General features: G+C 44.8%; 1 protein-coding gene across 1 annotated transcript in view; it reads left to right on the top strand.

The window, feature by feature from the left end:
* LOC144821569 (sodium-coupled monocarboxylate transporter 1-like) overlaps positions 1–21,913 on the top strand; it is a 307,024-nt gene that overhangs the window by 265,298 nt on the left and 19,813 nt on the right. The window contains exons 13-14 of the mRNA XM_078678765.1: positions 2,420–2,523; positions 6,576–6,664. Of these exons, the coding sequence (XP_078534891.1) occupies positions 2,420–2,523; positions 6,576–6,664 (193 nt within the window). The remainder of the gene's footprint in view (positions 1–2,419; positions 2,524–6,575; positions 6,665–21,913) is intronic.

Here is a 21,913-nt window from a genome sequence, read left to right as displayed (position 1 = left end):
TACCTAACAGTTAAGCTGTATCAGCCTTTTCTATTCGTGTATTTTTCTTTTTAATCTGAATTAGGACAATCGAGCACTATGGTTGTTGTCAAATAAAATGACACCAATGTGATGATGTAATTTGTGATGCAATCTATGATGTCCTCTGTGAAGTCAGGATCATTGTCATTGCTCATTGTTATGACAGTATAGCTAGGACACAAGGTGGGGGCATGGTGAAGAGAGTGTGGTGGGGTCAGTGTACACAGAATGGCTTGAAAGGGTCTAAGAACTGTACAGTAGCTATAACATAACAATTGACAAGTCCCAGAATGCATGCTGTTAGTGAATAAAATCCAGACCTGTATTGAGGTGTCACACATGATATGAAGCCTTCTGTCGGTTTATACAGTGATTAATAAAGAAACAATAATATTCGTGTAGACACTCAAGGCATTCAAATTTGATTCACAGAAGTGGAGGAGACACATAAATATTTTTCCAAGTGCAGAAGAGCTTATCAGGATGCTGTTAAATCTGTCATCTTTGGTGTGGTATTCCTCCAGACCTCTTGCCTTCGCTAGTGTGTCTTTACAGAAAACGTTTTTGTCTGCATTAGGTCTCTGCACACTTTACCCCTGCTAATAAGAGGTAGGGAGCTTGTGCTCCCTCCCTTAAAGATGGTAAAACTGGTATATACCTGATTGGCAGATTTAAGTTACTATAAGTCCCTAGTAAATGGTACTACATGTACCCAGGGCCCGTAAATTGAAAGCTGCCACTGGGTTGCAGCTCACATTGTGCCACCCAGTCAAGTTGCACTGTATAACATGTTTGCTTCCAGAGTCCTTCCCTGCAACTGCCTAGCTGACCAGCACCAACTGGACCTGCCTGAGCCGTGCTGCTGGCCTTTGCTAGAGTGAGCCATGGTCCTCAAAGGTTCTCCACAGGTCCTGGTCCATGGTTGGCATCAAAGTCTACTTCTTCTACTACATAAATGAGCTACAGGTGAAAATTAGGATGTTTGGGATTCTTCGCTACCACGAGCAGGCTTCTCGCAACAGCAACAAATGCTCCCTCTCCCACCAATGCAAAGTTCTGACGGTGACCGGCTTTTTATGGCAACTAGTGACTGCCACAAAGGCGAAGCCCCACCTGAGGCTCCTTTTGCGGATGTGGACTATGCTACAGTACACTCTTCCCTGGGACGAACCTGGTCTCTGTATCTGGCCCGTTCGATTGTGATTGGCCTGAACTTGTAACTTTGACCTGCTCCAGCAGAAACAGACAACTGTTAGTGCACCTTTGTGCTTTTTGGGACTATTTTTAATCAAAACTTTAAAGATTCATAACTCTGATTCTACTTTTTGGAGCTTTGTTGTTTTCATGTCATTTTATTTACTATAATGTGATCTATTTTTCTAAATTAGGTTGGGATTTTTCTTGTGTTGTGTTTTCACTTTATTACTGTTTTTAGTGCTGCATACATACTTTACACATTGCCTATAACCGTGACTGCTTTTGTCCAAACTACCAGATGATTAAGCACAGATTTATTTAGTGACTTTTGTGGCTCACCCTGACCATGATCGTGTTTCTTACTTGAATAGAGCTTTCACTTCTCTCAAATAACAACCCAATTTCTTACACCTAGGGCCACTCATTTACACTCTACAATAGTCCTCAGGGGCACTGGCCCCAAGATAAGAGCCCCCTGCAGCCCCACCCATCCTCAGAGTGTCTCTGTCCAGGTACTTTTTTTCCTGGCTCAGCACAGGCTGAGCTTTGCAGGGAATCCATTATCTGCATCCACAGGGCTCTTCTGTCATTCAGAACGTTCTCCTTACTTAACAAAGTATAGGAACAAATTTGTATTAAATCAAACATTATGGGAAAGCGAATCCGTTAGTTCTTTCCCGCTTCGACCTCTGTGTAGGATCACCACTCCTTAGATTCGATCAGAGAGGAGGGGAGTGGGATTGTAGCTTGTGGAGTGGGCACTGACACAACGAGCTGAGCTTGTCATGAGTTTCGTCCACATACACAGCACCCTGGACATATAGAATCCAGAATTTCCATTTTAATGCAATAAATAAAAATATGGAAAATTTTGAAATGTCACACATAATCCGTCTGCACACTCGGCAGCTATGTGGTTACCAGTTACAGACCATACAGTAAATATTATTCTTCTGCTGTTTAAGCTTACACTTATAAGTCAGTATTTTGCTGTGCTCTTATTTTTATCTTACAAACAAATACAGTATGCCCATAAAATAAACTGAACATGTCGAGATTGTTAGCATGATTTTGAAAGAGTAAATTGTTAACGGCTCTCATAAATGGTCTTTTGTATTTTTAAGTAATAAGGATGGAGGTCAAAAGATTTATTTTTTGAAAGACAACTGAACTATTATATTTTTATTTCTTCCTTTTTCAGACCGGCTATTGCAGATTATTGGTATTCCATGTCATATCTTCACCTCGGCACAATTGGAGTACTAGTGGTTGTTGTTGTGGGTCTCGCTGTTAGCCTAGTAACAGGTAAGTGTATGTCTCAATGTATAGATAGAACTTAAGAAAAACTTGCTGCTTCTTCAGAAAACGCATGGCCCGGCTCCAAGTAAGTTTTCTGACTCTGGGAATGGATCTGGTCAGGCAGTGCAACGTTGAAATGTAGCCACTGGTTGAGAAGGTGGCGTGGACTTGATGATAGACAAAGTAGTCTCTTTCATGTGGATGGAGGTACCTCCATGTGTCGACCAGCCGCAAGTCTCAAAGTTCCCGAATTAGCTTCCCAGACATGACTCGCATGCCTATGTTTGACCAACAGGTGCGGTCTAGTCCCTGGCCAAGTCAAACTAGCCCACTACGATTTTGCTCCTCTCATTTCTAAGCTGCTCACGTAATATAAAGGTTCTTGGACCATAATGGTAGTTAGAAATAGAGGAGCACATGGGGGATGATGCACCAGGATTCAGACTCTCATATACCTGTCCCCTCTCTCCCCTGGTTTCTCTTGACCATATGTCTCTCCACACCTACATGCCTTTTACAGAGGATGCCACCCCAGTTTTTTTAATCTGCAAAGGACCAGAACTGATTGGGGTAAAGTTTATAACACATTCAGTATTGGTCTTGCTACAGGAGATGAGTCTCCTGGATTGGGACGTACTTTCGAATATAGCTTTATGCTTGTTCCCTTTTTCCTAGCTAATTTAGGTCTTAAATGTTAAGAGATAAAAATCTGAATGGAATTTCCCAAGCGTCCTTTTGATTCTCCTACTAGGTTAAATATTGCCTCCATTTCTACCACCCTACACCTGAGAGAATCAGCACCCACCCAGCCTCTCCCCCTCCCCTGCGTGAAGGTTATCATACTTCAGCTAGGCTCATTCCTTGTCTCTGTATAGTCCGTCGATCTGTCTGTATTCTTCATTTGTCTTGCTTAGGTGAGTTGATTTGCATGCTGCTCTTTCAGGCTACCCCTGCCATCCACCCTCTAAATCTATGTCTACTAAGCCTGTGGCTCCTAGAGGCTGACCTCTACTGACTTTCCTAAGGCCAGGCGACTACTCACCAACAGTTTCCAAATTGCACCTGTCAGCAGCAAGAGTTTGCCACAGTCTCCATAGCACTGGAAAAACCCAGGGTAAAGTCTCCTGCTGCATTCAGGTGGTCTTTGGCGGCATTCAGGCGCTCGCAGGCCTCCCAGCCATCTGCTTCAGTTGATGAAGCCCAGCATGGTCCACAGGCTGACCTGTGTCTACAAAACAGTGCCTGTCAGACTCGAGGGTCTGTCACTGATTTCCAACCGCCATAAGGGCGTTAATGTTTGTTTTTCTGTAGCAGTCGGGCACTTGGTTGCTCCTGTGGCTGCCGCCTTAATTGTCAGAGCCCACTGAGGTCCGCAGATGCTCAGCAATGCTGTAGAAGCCCACGCAGCAGTGGAGCCCTTTATAACTCCATACTCATCCAAGCCACACCCCATTCTATATGTTGACTATCCCTGACATTGAATTCATCACCATTTGCTTTTCTTAATATCTCACTGCTCGCTAAACTTGTTTTCCCCTGAAATCAATCCATCCCACATTCTCTGTTTTATGAATCAGCGTTTTTTGCTCTGGATACTTCAGGAATTGTCACTCACCGATCAGCTAAACAGGAGTAAGTTAGTCTGAATCTTTTTGGATTGGTTATTTGGATGGGTAATTCTGCCTCCACTGGAATAAAAAGAGGGACTATTTTGCATCAGAAATCAGTCGGAGGGTGGTGCAATAGCACTTGGGAGTGAGAACTGACAAAAGCATCAGGAAAATGGATGCTACAGAAGGATAGGGTTGCTTTATGTTCTATAGCACCAGGGTGCAAATCCTAAAAAAAGAAGTGAGGGGACTAACCCAAGTTAGGCAGCAAGCAATTGACATCATGGTGCATGACATCACAGCACAGGATGTGACGGCGCATGATATCGCACGTGGCATCGCAGGGCTGGAAGTGACATCTCAAGTGGTGAAATCAGATATTAAGACCTAACTCATATGTTTATCAGGTTTATCAAGAGTACATTTATGCACATTACAAGATTAAAAAAATTATATTTTGTGTCAGGGTTGTGTCAAAAAAGTGGCACACTGCCGACGCAAAATCTTGGCCTCAACTAATAATTTTTTTTTAACACTCTGGCACAAAGAAATTTGCAATAAGGAGAAACATGGCAGTAGATGTTTTATGCTTAATTGGTTGTAAAGTCTGCACTTTAAAATATCTGCTGGGGTTAAGGTACATGCTGCAGAGATCTTTGTGCACCTAGTACATTTTAGGGAATATTACTAATAACGGTAAGATAACTCTGGAAGTTCTAGCTTTTGGTGGAGAGATCTTTGTTTTGTCTAGTCACTGATTTGTATCAAAGTAGTATAGAAGGTTAATGTGTCTCCTGCAAACCATATCATGTAACATGCAGATGACAGATTTTAATTTATGTAGATAGGTGAGTGGGCTACTGCTTTTGACAGAGTTCCTTTTTTTACTTGCAGTTCATAAATTGTAATCCTTCCAATATAGCACAGTGAGCTATGAAATACGTGACCCCTACACCTTGTAACCCCCACTGTCTTATGTAACACATCTTGTACATTGATTTACACACTTACATGATTTATTGGCAATGTATAACATGTATTTTACATAAAGCGTTCTGACACCCTGCATTGGGATGAGTAGCGCTATAAAAGAAATAGTGGCATTTAAATGATTTGTGTAAATACTGATTCAGACCAACACATTTGGCATTCTTACAGTGCATGCATATCTCTGATATGCAGGGACTGAACAAAGTCAAAAGCATGCCTCTCTTACTTACCTGTGAAGTGATAATAAGCTGTGTGCCTTTGCTTCCCCTCCATTGTATTTGCATCTAAGTGTGAGGTTCCACACCCACCCACCCAGTCAGAATCATATTGGAACGAAAAGTAGCCCTGATGGCCCCTTTACTTCATCCTTTACTGTTGGCCCAGCTGTAGGTGAAAATATCAAAGCCCTCTGCCTGCCTACATGTTGCTGCTCGAAATGAAAGCAGACAATGTGCAGGCGCTGCTGAATAAAAGTGTCCTGGTGTCTGAAAATTACACTGGGACAAGCTCAGCATATTTCAGTGGGGTCCAACATCATGACAGGTTGGACGGCGTCTGCCGTGTGAAAATAGTGGATGGACGCCGTCTACCTGCATGTATACCAGACTTGTACCCTGTGTAGCATCAATTTTCCAGATCCTTTTGTCAGTGCTCGCTTTGCACTCTAGCTGCTCCACACAGCTACGGGTTATCAACATGGTGGCCTTCTTGGAACTGTACTCTACACGTTCTAGTATGAGTTTATCATTCAAAGCTTGCTCCCATGTTAATAATCAGTCAGGCAGCAGCCTGCTAGCACTGCCAAACAGATCTGAAAAATAGATTCCATACGAAAAAAAGGCAATTTTTTTCTGTAGCACCTAAATTACAGATGCTTTTGCCTGCCCCAGTAGCAATAAGCACTGGCAAAACCAATAGATTTGACGTTTGTATAGCATGCGCATGCCCGATTAAAACATCCAACCCATCGAATTTGCCGATGCTTGCTTTCTCTGTGCGCCTGTGGAAACCCACAGAAGGTGTATTTTTTTGCCATTTTTACGGCCCGAAATCAAGCTGATAAGAAGGAGCACTTACAACTGATTGCTTGGCAGAAGTATGCATTGTAATGAAGGAGGAACAGCATGGTACAGTAAACTGAGGTATAGGGCAGAGCTTGAATTGCAAAACAACATTAGGACACATTTCTAGCATTTACTAAAGCATGTGCCAAAATCCAGTGTACATTCAATAAGAACACCGAGGCATGCATTTTCATTGGAACTTGTAGTATGTATGGAATGTATGCATAGCATGAAATAACTTAGAGTAAATACAAGTATTATTGACGATATAAGACGGTCTCAGCCTTGCCTCTTCCTGTCTACCGCTATGAGGTATACCCAAACGTGAGTAGAAGAATAAACAAGTGCTACGACTGTATTCTGATTTCTTGTTTTTTTGCTTTGAGTTTTTTAGGAGGGGCAAAGCAAAATATAGATCGGAAATACCTTCATTGTACAGAAGACTTCTCTTTTGACATCTTTGCATTCTGCAGGCGAGACAAAGTAAGTATATCAAAATATTAATGCAAAAAAGTGGTGTAGGCATAAAAGAGACCATAGTCCATTCATTGTCTATTAACATGAAATGTAAACATTGTTTTGGCGGCCACTAATGAACAATGACTACTGCGAAAGCAATGGAAAAAACAGGGCAGCTTTACAATGTGTAACCATCTGAAATTGCAGGGTGTCAGGCTCTCTGAGCCATGCATGTCAGGTTAATTCTAAATATGAAAGTGATGCAGATAGTGCCATCTCCAACTGTGCAGTGTTTGAGGTTTAAGGTGTAGAAAGCATACTTCCATGGGCCTACCTATCATCAGTTGTGTAAACAATTTTTGGATGTTGTAGCACAATTGCAGCAACAAGAGTTCGGTACCACAGACACACCACTTTGCCACTACTGAACTGCGGCAGGCTCAGACCTTGGGTGTGATAATGGTATGAGAGGAGCGCAGCACTGGATGAATTTGCCATCTGAGGAGTCTGTCCAGTGGTTAATTTGTAAATTAAAAGGTGCCGGGTTTCTCCTCAGGAGGCAGCGCTAACAGGAGAAATGTGCTTGTGCAAACTGCCTTCTGACTAGAGCCCCAGCACTTAATATTCTGGAGAGGACTTGGTCTAATGTCTGGAGCTGCCAATTTCGGAGCTGGGGAACTGCAGTCGAGTCTCGGCGTGGCTCAACATCCTGTCATTCTGGGGGAAAATCACGTGACTTCCAAATATATGTGTTCTTAACTGGTGCTATAAGCATCTGTGCTGAATATTAGGTGCCAGTGTTGAACACCTGAAAGCACCAGCTCAAATTAAGCACTGAGTTTGTCTGACAATGCCTGCTTGGCCAAGTCGTATTCTCTGACGGCATTCAGTAACCTTTGGAGGTTAGAGAACTTGTTATTGTTAATGCTATTGCAAACCATGGTAAAATGTCATATGCTCCTTCTTTCACTACTTGGTTTATCACTTAACATACGGTAATGGTGGAGAAGAAACGTTTGATGCCTGACTCTCCAATTGTGGGTGCTGATGAATTTCTAGTTAACCCACAAACATGTTTTAGTGAATGTTGGCAGACACGTCCTACTGTTTTCAATGTGAACGGTGAGGATGCCACGGAATCTGGCTTTTGCTTTTTAAGCCACACAAGTTATCGGTTAGATGCTAAGGAAACATGGATATGCTGTACCATAGTTTTCACATTTTCAACTACCATAAATGTTTTTTTTTAAAGTTTTGGCAAGACAGCACTTGCGCTGTCTCTCTTGAGACATGTTATCAATACTTTGTGGGCTTCAACCCACCCACCCGTAGGCTTCCCATTTGCTGGCTCCATCGTCGCTCTCCTATTCTTTCTCTTTCTCCTATTCTTTCTCCCCATTTGTCCATGGCATGCATGGCATGCATTTGTCATGCCAGTTCCTGTGTTTAGTCCTACCCGAGAACAGGGGCCAATCACTAATATCCATCCCCAGCTGCCATTTTATCATATTTTAGCAGACTACTTCTTTCTTTCATCTGGAGCACTTGAGACAAATGCTCGTGGTATACATGTTTTCAACTAAAAAGATAGGTCAGTCTAAAAATCTACTATCGTAACTCAAGGGTACGGTCTCATTAAATGACACACACACAGAGCCACACACAGAGCCACACACACACAGAGCCCCCCACACACACACAGAGCCCCAGACACACACACAGAGCCCCCCCACACACAGAGTCCCACACACACACACACAGAGCCCCATTCACACACAGAGCCCCCCACACACACACAGAGACCCACACACACACCCAGAGCCCCCCCACACACACACAGAGCCCCCCCCACACACAAAGCCCCCCACACACACACAGCCCCCCACACACACAGAGCCCCACACACACAGAGCCCCCCGCACACAGAGACCCCCCACACTCACAGAGCCACACACACAGAGCCACACACACACACAGCCCCACACACACACACACACAGAGCCCCCCCACACACACAGAGCCCCCCCACACACAGAGCCACACACACACAGAGCCCCCCCACATACAGCGCCCCCCACACATAGAGCCCCCCACACACAGAACCCCCCCACACACAGAGCCCCCCCACACACACAGCCCCCCACACAGGGAACAGAGGCCAGAAAAAATGATCACACACACACAGAGCCCTCTACACACACACACACACACATACAGAGCCCCCCCCCCACACACACAGAGCTATACAGAGGGAACAGAGGCCAGAAAAAACGATCACAACGAGTGAACAAAGGGCATAAAAACAAGGGAACAGAGGGCATAAAAACGAGGGAACAGAGGGCATAAAAACGAGGGAACAGAGGCCATAAAAACGAGGGAACAGAGGGCAGAAGAAAAACGAGAGAACAGAGGGCCGGAAAAACAGGGGAGCATAGGGCCGGAAAAACAGGGGAACAGAGGGCCGGAAAAACAGGGGAACAGAGGGCCGGAAAAACGAGAGAGCAGAGGGCAGGAAAAACAGGGGAACAGAGGGCAAGAAAAACGAGGGAACAGAGGGAAAGAAAAACAGATCACAACGAGGGAACAGAGGGCAAGAAAATCGAGGGAACAGAGGGCAAGAAAAATGAGGGAACAGAGGGCAAGGAAAACGAAGGAACAGAGGGCAGGAAAAACGAGGCTACAGAGGGCAGAAAAAACGAGGGAACAGAGGGCAGAAAAACAAGAGAACAGAGGGCACAAAAACGAGAGAACAGTGGCAGGAAAAACAGGGGAACAAAGGGCCGGAAAAACAGGGGAACAGAGGGCCGGAAAAACGAGAGAACAGAGGGCAGGAAAAACAGGGGAACAGAGGACCGGAAAAACAGGGGAACAGAGGGCCGGAAAAACAGGGGAACAGAGGGCCAGAAAAAAAGATCACAAGCACAAGCAGACCCAACTACACACACACACACGTGCACCGAGGACGCACCTTGGAGATCTTCTCCAGGGCGAACGCCGCGTCGCAGTAGCTCGGCCGCTGCAGGTACTCCTGGGGCGGCAGGACGGCGGCAGCGGCTCCTCTCCGGCGGCCGCCCTGGTTCCTCCGGTGGCTGCTCAGCCCCAGAGGCGGCCCGGCTATTTCCCTTACTCGGACTCTGCAAGGGGGTCATCATTCAGACGTTGTCCCCTCTCCAGCCCACTCCCCCATTCTTGGACTTTGCTCTTTTCTTTTAGTTCTGACGTGCTGCTGCTTTTCTGGGTTACACCCACACTCTGAGCTTGCCTTGGGCCGTCTGGCTCTTCCGCTGTGGGCTCGCTCCTGGGATGCGGGGTAGGGGGCGAGGCCTCACTAATAGATTAGTTGAATATGGCGCTTTCTCCTGCTTTCTGGGTTCTGGCCCTGGTGTAGGCCCGTCATTGTCCAGATCCCGCCGTAGCAGTTCGCTGCCCCCTGCTGCTTAGCACGGTATATACCTTCGCAGGTAATTTATTTGCGTCTGGGCCCCGCTCTTCAGTCGCTTCCGATCTCCCACCACATTGCCCAGGAGTTCGTGGCCTCGCTGCCTTCACTGAGCGGGGTAGGCCTACCTCACTATCCGCAGGCCGCTTCTGAGCACTGGGTGTTCCGCACTACCCTCTGTGCCGCTCGTCCTGCGGGAACCAGGCCGGCGTTCTCACTGCTGGCGCTCTCACCTCCGCTCGGCACCGACCATTGTGCACGGGTGCCACTGTCCATTGGCCGACCTGGCTGCCGCAGGCAGCTTGAGAGAGACGCAGGGTCGCCTCACTCTCCCGGTCTTCTGGTAATCTCACCAGGCCCCATGGTCTGTTTCACAGCAAGTAGTTCTACAAGTGGGGGATAAAAATACAGTTAGCTGCAAAAACCATCAGGAGGGCAGTCGAACACCACCATGTTTCTCCGAGGCGAGGCAGAAATGCCTCTGAGAAACCAGCGTCATTTTTGGGATTGAGGGGCGTGTTCTCTTTCTCTCCTCTTCCCATTGGCTGGAATGTAAAATTCCAGCCAATGGGAAGAGGAGAGAAAGAAAACAGAAAGAAACGAAAAAACACAACCCTTAATCCCAAAAAGACAGGGCTTGAACGGACAGACGCCCCTCTCGCCCAATGGCTGGCCTCCGTTTAGGAAGCCAGCCAATGGAGAAGAGAGGCGGGTTCAAGCCCCCATACTGTAAACAAAATTTCGCGCCAGCGACACTGCACCGCAGCCTACGCAAGCCGAGACCTAAAAAGTAACTGTTTCTAGCCCAAATGGTTCAAACGTTACTGAAAATGCAGTGAAGTCCATTGGAATGCCCTTTGCAAAAGTTGATTGGTCACCTTTCTTTTGCTTATTGCTATATTTGGGTGTTGAACTGGTACTAATGAGCTGCGACCTATGCCCAGACATAACAAACAAGTGTGACAAGTGCTGGAGGTCAGCGCAAGTTTAGAGATATACACCTCCGCCAGCAGGCACATGCATCCTTGCTACACCTCTGCCTGATGTGCTTAAAGCGCCCTTCATCAGACAGCTGAAGAAAGCAAGGCTCGGAGTAAGTTTGTACTGGTTCTGTCGTGGCATAACGACCAGAGCTGACAACTTTGGTGCAGGGTAACCAGGTTCGAGTCTCGGCTCAACATCCTGTGATTCTGGACAAATTACTTAATCTCCCATGCCTACTAGAAAATGCAATGTGTCATTGTGTAACGTAACTGTTGCTCAAATAAACCACTCCAATATCTTCAAGTACAATGCGCTGTCTAAAACAATTCGAGTGCAACATTGTTCTCGTACTCAAGCTACACGGAGAGAGACTTTTGGGGCGAGACCATCAGACTCACAAGCTCACGATTTGGGGACAAAATAGGATCCCTCAGATGCATGGACTGCCTTATTGACGTCGCGCAGATACTGAATCCCTTTGTGAGTTGGAAATATCACCACAAAAGAAAGGTCTTTCTCAAAAAGGACATAGCATTGAGAAAGTCGAGGGACAATTTTTCTTTGTAAGCAACAAAACATGTGTTGGCTGAAGCAAGATCAAAAGAATAAAGAAAGAAAATAAGAATTGAAATAACTTGCGTATAATTTGTGATTACATCGTGCACTTAACGAATTGTTGATAGTTGATACACCTATGACGTATGCTGAGGATTTCTTATTTTGTTGGCTTTGGCCACTATTTTGAGGAGGTTGGCGGTTCTCCTCACCTTACAGCACCGTCTTCCAAATAAGTGGTTTTATGTACAAACTAGCAGCCCGACGTTGTCCAGGTATGAATTGCTGCCGGCCAGTAGTATATTGTTTTGTAGGATTTCGTTTTGATAGCATTTCTTATCTGTGACAGGCCTGTGAAACGCTCCGATTCACAGTGCACTGCTGATGCACTTAAGAGTGCGCGTTCAGTAGTGTGTGAACTCGAGTTTCCCTACTTTATTTTTCCTTGCAATATTATATAGCGCAAACTCGACAACATGGCATGAGCTCAATTTACATTACAGAAGAACACATTCATTTGTGGTAGGCACGGGGAGACAAAGCGATTTGCCTGGAATCACAGGATGTTGAGCTGAAGCCGTGATTCGAACGTAGGAGACTCTGCGTGTTTGAAGGACTGGGAGCGCTGTCAGCTGTACTGCCATTTGGGAGCCCCGTTGGTGAATAATATCTGCGTGGGACCCAGCAAGCGCCGGAGGACGGGACTGCGAGGCCCATCAGGCTGTGCGAGTTCCACCAAGCACACCTGTTGCCTCTTCCCGCGTCTCCGCCCCCCTGCTTGCCTGTTCGCCCTTAAACTCCTCGCGGCCCCCGCTCCGCGGGTGCCGCTCGCCGAGGAGACTCTGCGTGTTTGAAGGACTGGGAGCGCTGTCAGCTGTACTGCCATTTGGGAGCCCCGTTGGTGAATAATATCTGCGTGGGACCCAGCAAGCGCCGGAGGACGGGACTGCGAGGCCCATCAGGCTGTGCGAGTTCCACCAAGCACACCTGTTGCCTCTTCCCGTGTCTCCGCCCCCTATACCTATTATCGTATATCATCTGGAAGGGCTGCGCGTTAGCGGGACGCGTGTGCGGGACCAATCCCGGGACAAAGCCCGGACTAAGGGCGGACCCTCTGAGACCCTCCGAGACACGAGGAGACCGGACCGGGCATACCTTCTTGTTTTCAGGTACTGATTGTTTTTTATCAAATTTTTTATCTCACCACCGTCATCTGCCTCACCAACCGACCCCTTTTATTTAGATATGGCAACTGTCAATGTTGAGCTGCATGCGCAGGACAAACAGGGTTTGCTACTTAATGGGACCTTGGACAGTTATTTCACCAAATCATCGCCTGATATTGCTAGGGAGATTGTGCTAGCGGAGCGGCGGGCAGACCGCCGCCGTTCAGTGGAAAGCATGAAGAATGGATCAGCTTTACCATCTTTATCTCCCGTGATTGGACCCTCTGTTAATGCTGCTAGGGTACTAGTAAACGAGTCGATCCCTCTACTAGACAGTTTACTCCCGGAGGTAAATACGGTTGTTCTTTCACCCGAAACCGTATCTCGAGCTGATATGATTGACCTGTCCGTAACATCTATTGGAAGTGGCCTGTCGACTCTAAAGGGAGATGCCTTGTTACAACAGCATGCAGCCCGTGTTAAGGCTAAAAAATTACCATCTACGGGGAAAATTTATGGCCCCCCGCCGAACAAAAAGCGACGGAAAAGGAGGGATCCGTTGCAACCCAAACTGAGCTGCTCTGACTTTGGGAAAAAATTGTCCACAGTTGTTAAGAATCCCTGTGTTATCCAATCTGATTCTGAGGGGATGGACATCATTTCCGCATCCCCAGTTTTACTGAATACCCCTATAGACAAAGAGGTCAATATGGAGTCAAGTGCGACAGACGATGTTCATTCTGAGAATAAGGGCTCCGTGTCCCTTCAGGATATTGAGAACCTGATCAGACTATATTCTGTATCTATCTTGGAGAGGTTAACGGAGGTGGAGTGTAGGTTGTCAAAAATTGAGACGGCATTGCCTAAAATAGATCATGTAGGCCATAAAGGTGTTAACTTTGCAGTCAGTCAAGCATTGAATGGTGTATCACAAGCTTTGTCATCTGTTGTGCAACCTCCTCCCCCTATTGCCGCTCATGTTGTTCCTACCCCTCCCTCAATTTTATCTGTACCAAAATCTTTGGGGAATACAGTACCAGCCATTGCTCACCATCATGTTGATTCTAGACCATCTCAAGAGAAAACAGGTGATCAAATGCTGGGGTCTGTCGTTAGTAAGACCAGTGTTAGTACATCTAAAAATTCTGGTAATATAACCAACTTAGCTTTAACAGACTTAACAAGGGAAGTGAGGGAAACCAGACGCACCTGGGGGAAACCTAAAAGGGTTCCGTTGCCTGAACTTCCACCAGAGGCAGTACCCTATGTGGTAGTCCTAACAGGTGTGCCGGCCCTTGAACAAAATAAGAGGGAGGGCTTTTTTCAACTAAAAAACAAGATAACGCACTGGTTGAGAACACACAGGCCTATTGCAAATCATATTAACGGGGATATAGTTCATGTTCGACGCCTCGAATGGTTGGGGGGCAGAACCAAAGATATCGAAGGAGATGTAGTGGTTGTTAACTTTAGGGACCCAAACGCTGTCCACTACATATTGAATTGGCAGATGGGCAGTTCTAATAGTACTATAATCCCAAGACCTCTAACGTATTTTTATCCAAGGTCAGTGGTGATTCCATCTCAGTTTCCCCTTTTACAGGGATCAATTCAAACCCAGCCACTTAACTATTCAATTGTACAGAATGTTGGGAATAGTCAATACGCTCAGTACCCCCTGATCTATCAGGGTATGAGAAACATGCCTTGTGCCCCTTGCCCTGCAATAGTCCCAGACCCCTTGGGATGGAATTCTGTCCCAGTTAGACATCATAACTTTCACAACTTTCAAGACAGAAGGATGGACCATCTGAAACCCTTCACGCCACTTGAGACGTCCAATCGTTTTGATGTTTTCAGTGGCCTTGATAGTTGCGATTGAAGTTTGTTGAGTGGGGGGGATGAGGGAGGGGACACAAGGAACCATACTGAAATGGGGGTTGGAACAGAGTGTAACCTATTGCCAACTGTTGTATCTCGACCTCTGGAAAAAAATGTAACATGTTACGATAATATTCCTGAAGAACAGGTAGAATTAACTCCTACTATAAGACACTTACCTTCTGAGGGAATATCTTCGGGAATCCTACAAGTAACATATACTGGTGACGAGATGCCAAGGGTTAACACCGTTATGTCTTCTGCATTGGGGATTTCGGTTAAGCTTGTTAGCTGGAATGTAGCTGGGGTTGCCAGCAATTTGAGGGATCCGGACTGGGCTGCATTTATGGAATCCTTTGATTTTTGCCTACTCCAGGAGACCTGGGCAATCGACATTCCCCACAGGGTGGGCTACAAGACTCTTGGTATTGGAGCAATCCCATCCAAAAGTGGTAGGCCGTCTGGGGGCCTCCTGATCTGGACAAGGATCAATCTAAGGGTTGATATTGAGGTGATAGACACAAATTCTGTAGATATCCTAGCATTAAAAATAACTACCTCCAATGGGAATAAATTACTCCTAATAAATATTTATAATAGGCCAACACCGTCAACAAAGGAATCCTCGACTGTTTCTAAGTTGGATTGCTTTTTGAGGGGGTTGAATCCTGGGGAGGATTTTATCATCTTGGCTGGGGATCTCAATTGTGACTATGAACCTGTGTTGGGCATAAGTGAGATTTTTGAGGAGGAAGACCAGGCAAATAAAATCCCCCTCCTCGGGAGCAGCAAATCTGTGAAATGTTCCATTCTGGCTCTCCAACTGATCAAATTATGTACAGAGCATCACCTTAGGGCCTGTAATGGCCGGTTACCGTCCGACACCATAAAAAAATCAACCTTTAGGAGGAATACATATAGGAGCATCTTGGATTTTGCAATAGTTTCCATCCCTCTTTGGTCGTATCTCATAGATCTTGAAATAGTGGAGAGGGCAGAAAGTGATCACTTTCCATTAAATTTGTCACTAAACGCTGCATTATTTAGCGACCCTTCCCCTCCACCCTCCTTTGAGGGGTGTGTTGGGGATGGCAATGATATTCATATCAGTAACAACAGGAGATCGCTAAAATGGCCATTTATTTTGGATCATGGTGATATTTTGAGCGAAATATACTCACTTTTTGCAGGTACCTTTGCTGCATATCTAAGTTTAACTCCCGAGGAGGAAGCAAGAACTTCCTTTCTGACCTTACATCAGGAGTTTTCCAAAAAAATAAAACTATTGGTAACTAAACTGCCCAAAAAACCCCAGCAGAAGACTCAGAACTTGTCACACAGCAAGCCCTGGTACGACAGATTGTGTAGAGAGTCTAAGAGGGAAATGTTAATCGCTATTAAATCCAAGTCGCAACTGGATGTTAAAAAAGCTAGAAGTAACTATAAAACTACCCAAAGGACTTCGAAAATTGCGTGGGAGGAAGAAAAGTGGGCGGAATTGCTGTCAGCTGCAAGATCACGAGACACTGTAGTATTTTGGAAGTTGATAGCTAATGGGAACAAGGTGGGAAGGGTGGTTAGAGACACATTCCTAGACGAGCAAACCTGGGTAACCCACTTTACCAATTTGTATACAAAATATGATGACCCTTACACAGTATCTACTGCAGCAAGCCATGAACTTCCAGTAGATCCGCTGGTCTTTACCTTGGGGGAAACAGAGCTGGCCATAAGCCAAGTTAAAAATGGGAAAGCCCCAGGTTTGGATAAAATCCCCGGGGATCTTTACAAGCACGACTTGAAAATATGGGCACCATATATCAATTATCTATGCAACAAACTATCACAAAGTTTAGAATTTCCTGAAAGTTGGAAAGGAGCTGAAATTGTTTTAATATTTAAAAAAGGAGACAGGAAGGATCCCTGTAATTATCGTCCAATAAGCTTAATGGACATCCTTCAGAAAATTTACTCACGCCATATCCTATTACGAGTGAGTAATTGGTTGGACGAAAATTCATTTTTGACTAAATTTCAAGCCGGGTTCAGAACTAAAGTCAGCACTATAGATCAGTGCTTTAGATTCTGCTGCCTCTATTGGAAGTACGTAATGATAAAGAAGGCCCACTTGTATGTTGCCTTTGTTGATTTAAGGGCAGCATTCGACTTGGTGCCACGTGATCTTCTGTGGAAGACGCTGAGCGCAGCGGGTATGCCAATCAATATAGTAGCTCAAATCATAAAATTACACGATGGGAACTTTGCGAGAATTAGATGGGGACAAAATGGCGAACTTTCACGGAAAATTCCAATCGAACGTGGAGTTCGCCAGGGATGCGTTCTGGCCCCTACTCTATTTTCTATTTTCGTGAATGATATTCCCTCTTATTTAGACAAATGTAAAAATGACGCACCTAAATTGAATGGCGAAAGGGTAGCATCTCTATTGTTTGCTGACGATACTATTCTGATATCCCAAACAAAAAATGGCTTGCAGATTTTATTGAATACTTTCAACGATTACTGTTGTCAAAAGGGGCTAGAGATCAACGTAAAAAAAACGAAATACATGTCCCTTAATCCAACCAAACCAGACAAGGGTTGTCTAACTTTAAAAGGGATAAAGTTGGAATCTGTGCCTCACTTTTCTTATTTAGGGGTGACGCTTGATCGCAACTTTACCTGGAAAGCACAATTGGAAAAAAGCAAATTGTTATTTGCTCAGAACGTTAAACCAATACTCAGAGAGCAAAGCTTAAGCACCAGCAAAGCGGTACGTCCCGTCATGGAACTTTTTAAATTTAAGGTTCAATCATCAGTGCTATATGGTGCTGAACTGTGGGGGCCAGGCTCCAAGGAGACTTTTAGTATCCACGACAACAACTTTATGCGTAGCTTGGTTAGGGCTCCGAGAGGAACCCCATTAGTACCCCTGCAATTGGACCTTGATTTTAAAAGAACTGACCATCATGTCCTTATTAGACCGCTCATGCTCTGGGTAAGATTGTGGCACGTTCCTGAGCTTCAGGCATATAGAGAAGGGCTGATAGAGATCATGGGGTTGGATAGTAACAAAAAAATCCCCTGGTTAACACATGTTAGGACTTGGCTTAATTTTATAGGCCTGAAACATTTTTGGGAGTACCCCGAGCATTTACCACCTAATCCCAAATTAGTCCTGAAAAAAGCTTTTTGGTCCTATGTAGCAAATATGGCTGTAAACCTCAGTACTAGTGGTTCATTAGTATCAAAATTTTTACGTTTTAAAGGCGAACCCTTTTATGAGTCCTTTATGGACGAAATAGAGCCTCCACTTGCCAAGACCCTTTTCCTGAAGTTTAGATATGGAAATCTTCTATTAAAATCAACTTTGTCATGTTGGGCAAGGAACCGTGATCCATCGGCTGAGGTATTGGACAAAGTTTGTTCACTTTGTGAAAACAACCAAATTGAGAATGTGCAGCACATTCTCTTTTTTTGTCCTATCTACGCCCTTGAAAGGAAAAGATGGATTAAACCGATATGCCTTTTATTAGGCTTGAGGTCCTGCGACCAGGCTCTGAGAATTTTGACTACTAATACTTCACAACAGATCATATTTAGTGTCAGCAGATTTTTACTCTCTATTTGCTACCGTAGAAAAAAAATGGGCCTTCAGCTGTGAATTTAATCTCTAATCTGTATTATTTTGGTCCAACCTATGGATCCGATTTTGTTTACATTAGCATTAAGTGCACTATACAATTGAATTTGCTTATAGAACTATTGAGGTGTCCTCCCGTCTCATGTGATTTTTATTGTTACGCTCCATGTATATTCCACTTCTGTTGCATAGTTATATAGAATGCTTTTTATTTTTCTTTTTCAAGTGATTGTTTCTATTTTTATTGAAATGTAATTTTTATTGAAATGTAATGTTTAAATTGTTCTTTTATGGCGTAATGCCGAAATAAAGATTTTGAATGAATGAACGTAGCTACCCAGCTCTAAAGTTCGCAATTCTAGAACTTGTGGCGGGAGGTGTGTCTAAAAGTGTATGTCGGTGCTGGCCATCAATGAGAGAGACCTGTTCATTTTTCAAATGGGTGGTGAAAAAATATGAGTATGTTGCTGGAGATGTGTGCCACCAATGTACTTACCCAGGGAGCTTAAACACCCATTATTCCGCAACTTTCTTTCTGCATACCATCACTCTGCATACTTTCATTACGAAAGTACCATTATAACGCATGGCATTACATTTTATATGCTTTTACCATGCATGAATGGTAAAAGCATGTTTTTTTTAAATGTTTGGATAAGGTAAGTATGGGTATAGGGGTATATGCTTTGGGGCACTGAGGTATATGTTTTGGGGTGTTTGGGTATTTTAAGGGTTCAGATATAGTTTTGGGTTATGGGGTACAGGGGTAGGTTTAGGGATAGGTATGGGTTTTGGGGTACAGGGGTATTTTTAGGGTTCAGGGCTAGGTTTGGGTTTTGGGGTATAGGGGTATTTTTAGGGTTCAGGGGTAGGTTTGGGTTTTGAGGTACAGGGGTATTTTAAGGGTTCAGGGCTAGGTTTGGGTTTTGGGGTACAGGGGTATTTTTAGGGTTCAGGGCTAGGTTTGGGTTTTGGGGTACTGGGGTATTTTAGGGTTCAGGGGTAGGTTTGGGTTTTGGGGTACAGGGTTATTTTTGGGGTTCAGGGCTAGGGTTGGGTTTTGGGGTACAGGGGTATTTTTAGGGTTCAGGGGTAGGTTTGGGTTTTGGGGTACAGGGGTATTTTAAGGGTTCAGGGCTAGGTTTGGGTTTTGGGGTACAGGGGTATTTTAGGGTTCAGGGGTGGTTTTGCGGTACAGTGGTATTTTTAGGGTTCAGGGCTAGGTTTGGGTTTTGGGGTACAGGGGTATTTTTAGGGTTCAGGGGTAGGTTTGGGTTTTGAGGTACAGGGGTATTTATAGGGTTCAGGGCTAGGTTTGGGTTTTGGTGTACAGGGGTATTTTTAGGGTTTAGGGATAGGTTTGGGTTTTGGGGTACAGGGTATATTTATAGTGTTAAGATGGGTTAGTGTTTAAGGGTGTTGGGTTATTTTAAGGAGTAAGGATGGGTTATGATTATGGGGTGCAGGGGTATTTAAAGGGAGCAGGGTGGGATTAGCACACGATATGAGACATGGCATGAAGGGCGGAACGTACCACACGCCCCCAGCGTTTGTCACGCCCCCAGCACACGCCCACAGCACAACGCAGACATGCCCACAAGGGACTACTTTGCTGGCACGGTTCTTTTACCTTTTAAATGTATATGGTGGGCGTCTGCATAGCCTATGTCCTTCTGCTGCAACTGCCCTTTCCAACGCTGTACTGGGTGTTGTGATTGGTGCTGTGGTTCCTGAGATTACCCGCCTTAAAGGTTTGGGCTCTCTCTGTATTATATTAGTATAGATACATGTGTTATTCTCCTGAGTGGCGCCAATATACCTAAGCATTATACCACTGTTCATTAGTAGTTGCATTGCCCATAGGCATGTGCGCAACCGTGCAACCTTTAGTAAATATAAGCAATTGTCTTTGATGTATGTGTTATCTTGCTCCTCATAAATAATAACATTATAATGCATGTTTCAAATGTATGTTTACAGAAAGCAAATAAATCAAGCTTGTGATTTCCTAACAAATTTATGCAGCTTGCCAGCATGCCTTAAACAACTACATTTTATTTGAAAGGAGTTTAAACCCCAAAATTATATAAAAGCATAGACATTAGAAGCACAGTTCCCAAAAAGGTGCCCCATGTTTTTGATTTTGTTGTATTTTCATTTTTTATATAGCGTGAACTCCACCCAAAGGTAGAGGAGCTCTTTTACATGAGCCCCAGTTACACAAACTCACAATTTTAATTGTTGGCAGGCTGAGATTAAGTAATTTGACCAAAAAGATAGGATGTTGAGCCTGAGCAGGGACTTTAACCTGTTTCAGAGTTTTAAAACTGTCAGCTTTGAATGTGCAACCATGCAAACCGTATGTACTCTAGGGAAAAGCTTTTAGTATATGTGCGATCCTGCTCTTCCATTTGTAAAAACCTTTGCATTTCCTCTTGTTTAAAATGTTAACTGATGCCTGTAGGTTCACCTTTAAAACAGGTATGTATGCCCAGAGAAAATAAGTAGATTACGCATAGTTTGTCAACTCCCTGTGCAAAAGGCAAGCACAGATGAATTTTAATTGCTAGGATGCCAAAGGCATGCAAAGATTAATTTTAAAGACTACGATGCCAACATGCGAACAAACGCGTGTTGGAGAAGTAAGTGAAAGAAATGCCTAAATAAGTGTGTGCTCACCCTAAAAGCTAATATGTAAATAATTGCTTTAGAAGAATAAAAGCATGCTTTATTTGCATGCTGTCTAGGAAAGTTAATTAAATGCTGCACTAAGTAATAAAAGTGTAAGATAAATAACAAGTGTAGCTAGTGAAATTTAAGCGTTGATGTTCTGGTCAGGCTCTGTTGTGTAAAACAGCATATTTAATTGTATTGGAATTTCTGTGCAAGAATTTTAAAAATTACAGGGGCAGATTTGTGTCGGACTTGCGCCACGTTTATGCCGCCGTTGCGTCACGCAACGGCGCAGAAACGTGGCGCATCCCTGCAACCTATTTACAACGTGACGCATCTAGGCAGATGCGTCACGTTGTAAAGCCCTGCGCCACATGAAACCTGCGTCAGGTTTCATGTGGGCGTTCTGTCGCAGGGTGGGCGTTCCCTCGTAGGAATGCCCCGTAAAACTGACGCAGTGAAATCTACAAGATTTCACTGAGTCAGTTTTACGACGCTGCTGGGTCAAATCCTTACGCCTGCTTGAAGCAGGCGTAAGGAATGATGCACCACGTTATATATGGGTGGCCTCTGTACATTGCAGGAGTTGCGTCGCACTTGCGACGCTACTCCAGCAATGCGCCGCCCGTACACCACGAGATGCGTCACGCATCTGCCCTTCCTTGCACCATGGTGCGCCGCATTGTAAATGCGGCGCATCTGTGGTGCCGCAAGGAGGGAATTGCGTGACGCATCAGTTCTGGCGCATCCCTGCTGATTTGCAGAGATGCGCCAGAACTCATAAATCTGCCCCACAGTATTTACTGTATCGCTGTTTGTACCACACTCCTGCCGTTTAAAAGTGCTAGTAATAATAACCACTCATTTGAGCACTTTTATTCGAGCCCTTTTTCCGTTTCACAAAGACACATTGGGGCATATTACCAAGGGCC

Source organism: Lissotriton helveticus, chromosome 1_1 (assembly GCF_964261635.1).
Source record: "Lissotriton helveticus chromosome 1_1, aLisHel1.1, whole genome shotgun sequence".
In the NCBI taxonomy this organism is placed as follows: Eukaryota; Metazoa; Chordata; class Amphibia; order Caudata; family Salamandridae; genus Lissotriton; species Lissotriton helveticus.
This window is presented reverse-complemented; position numbering and strand designations above follow the sequence as displayed.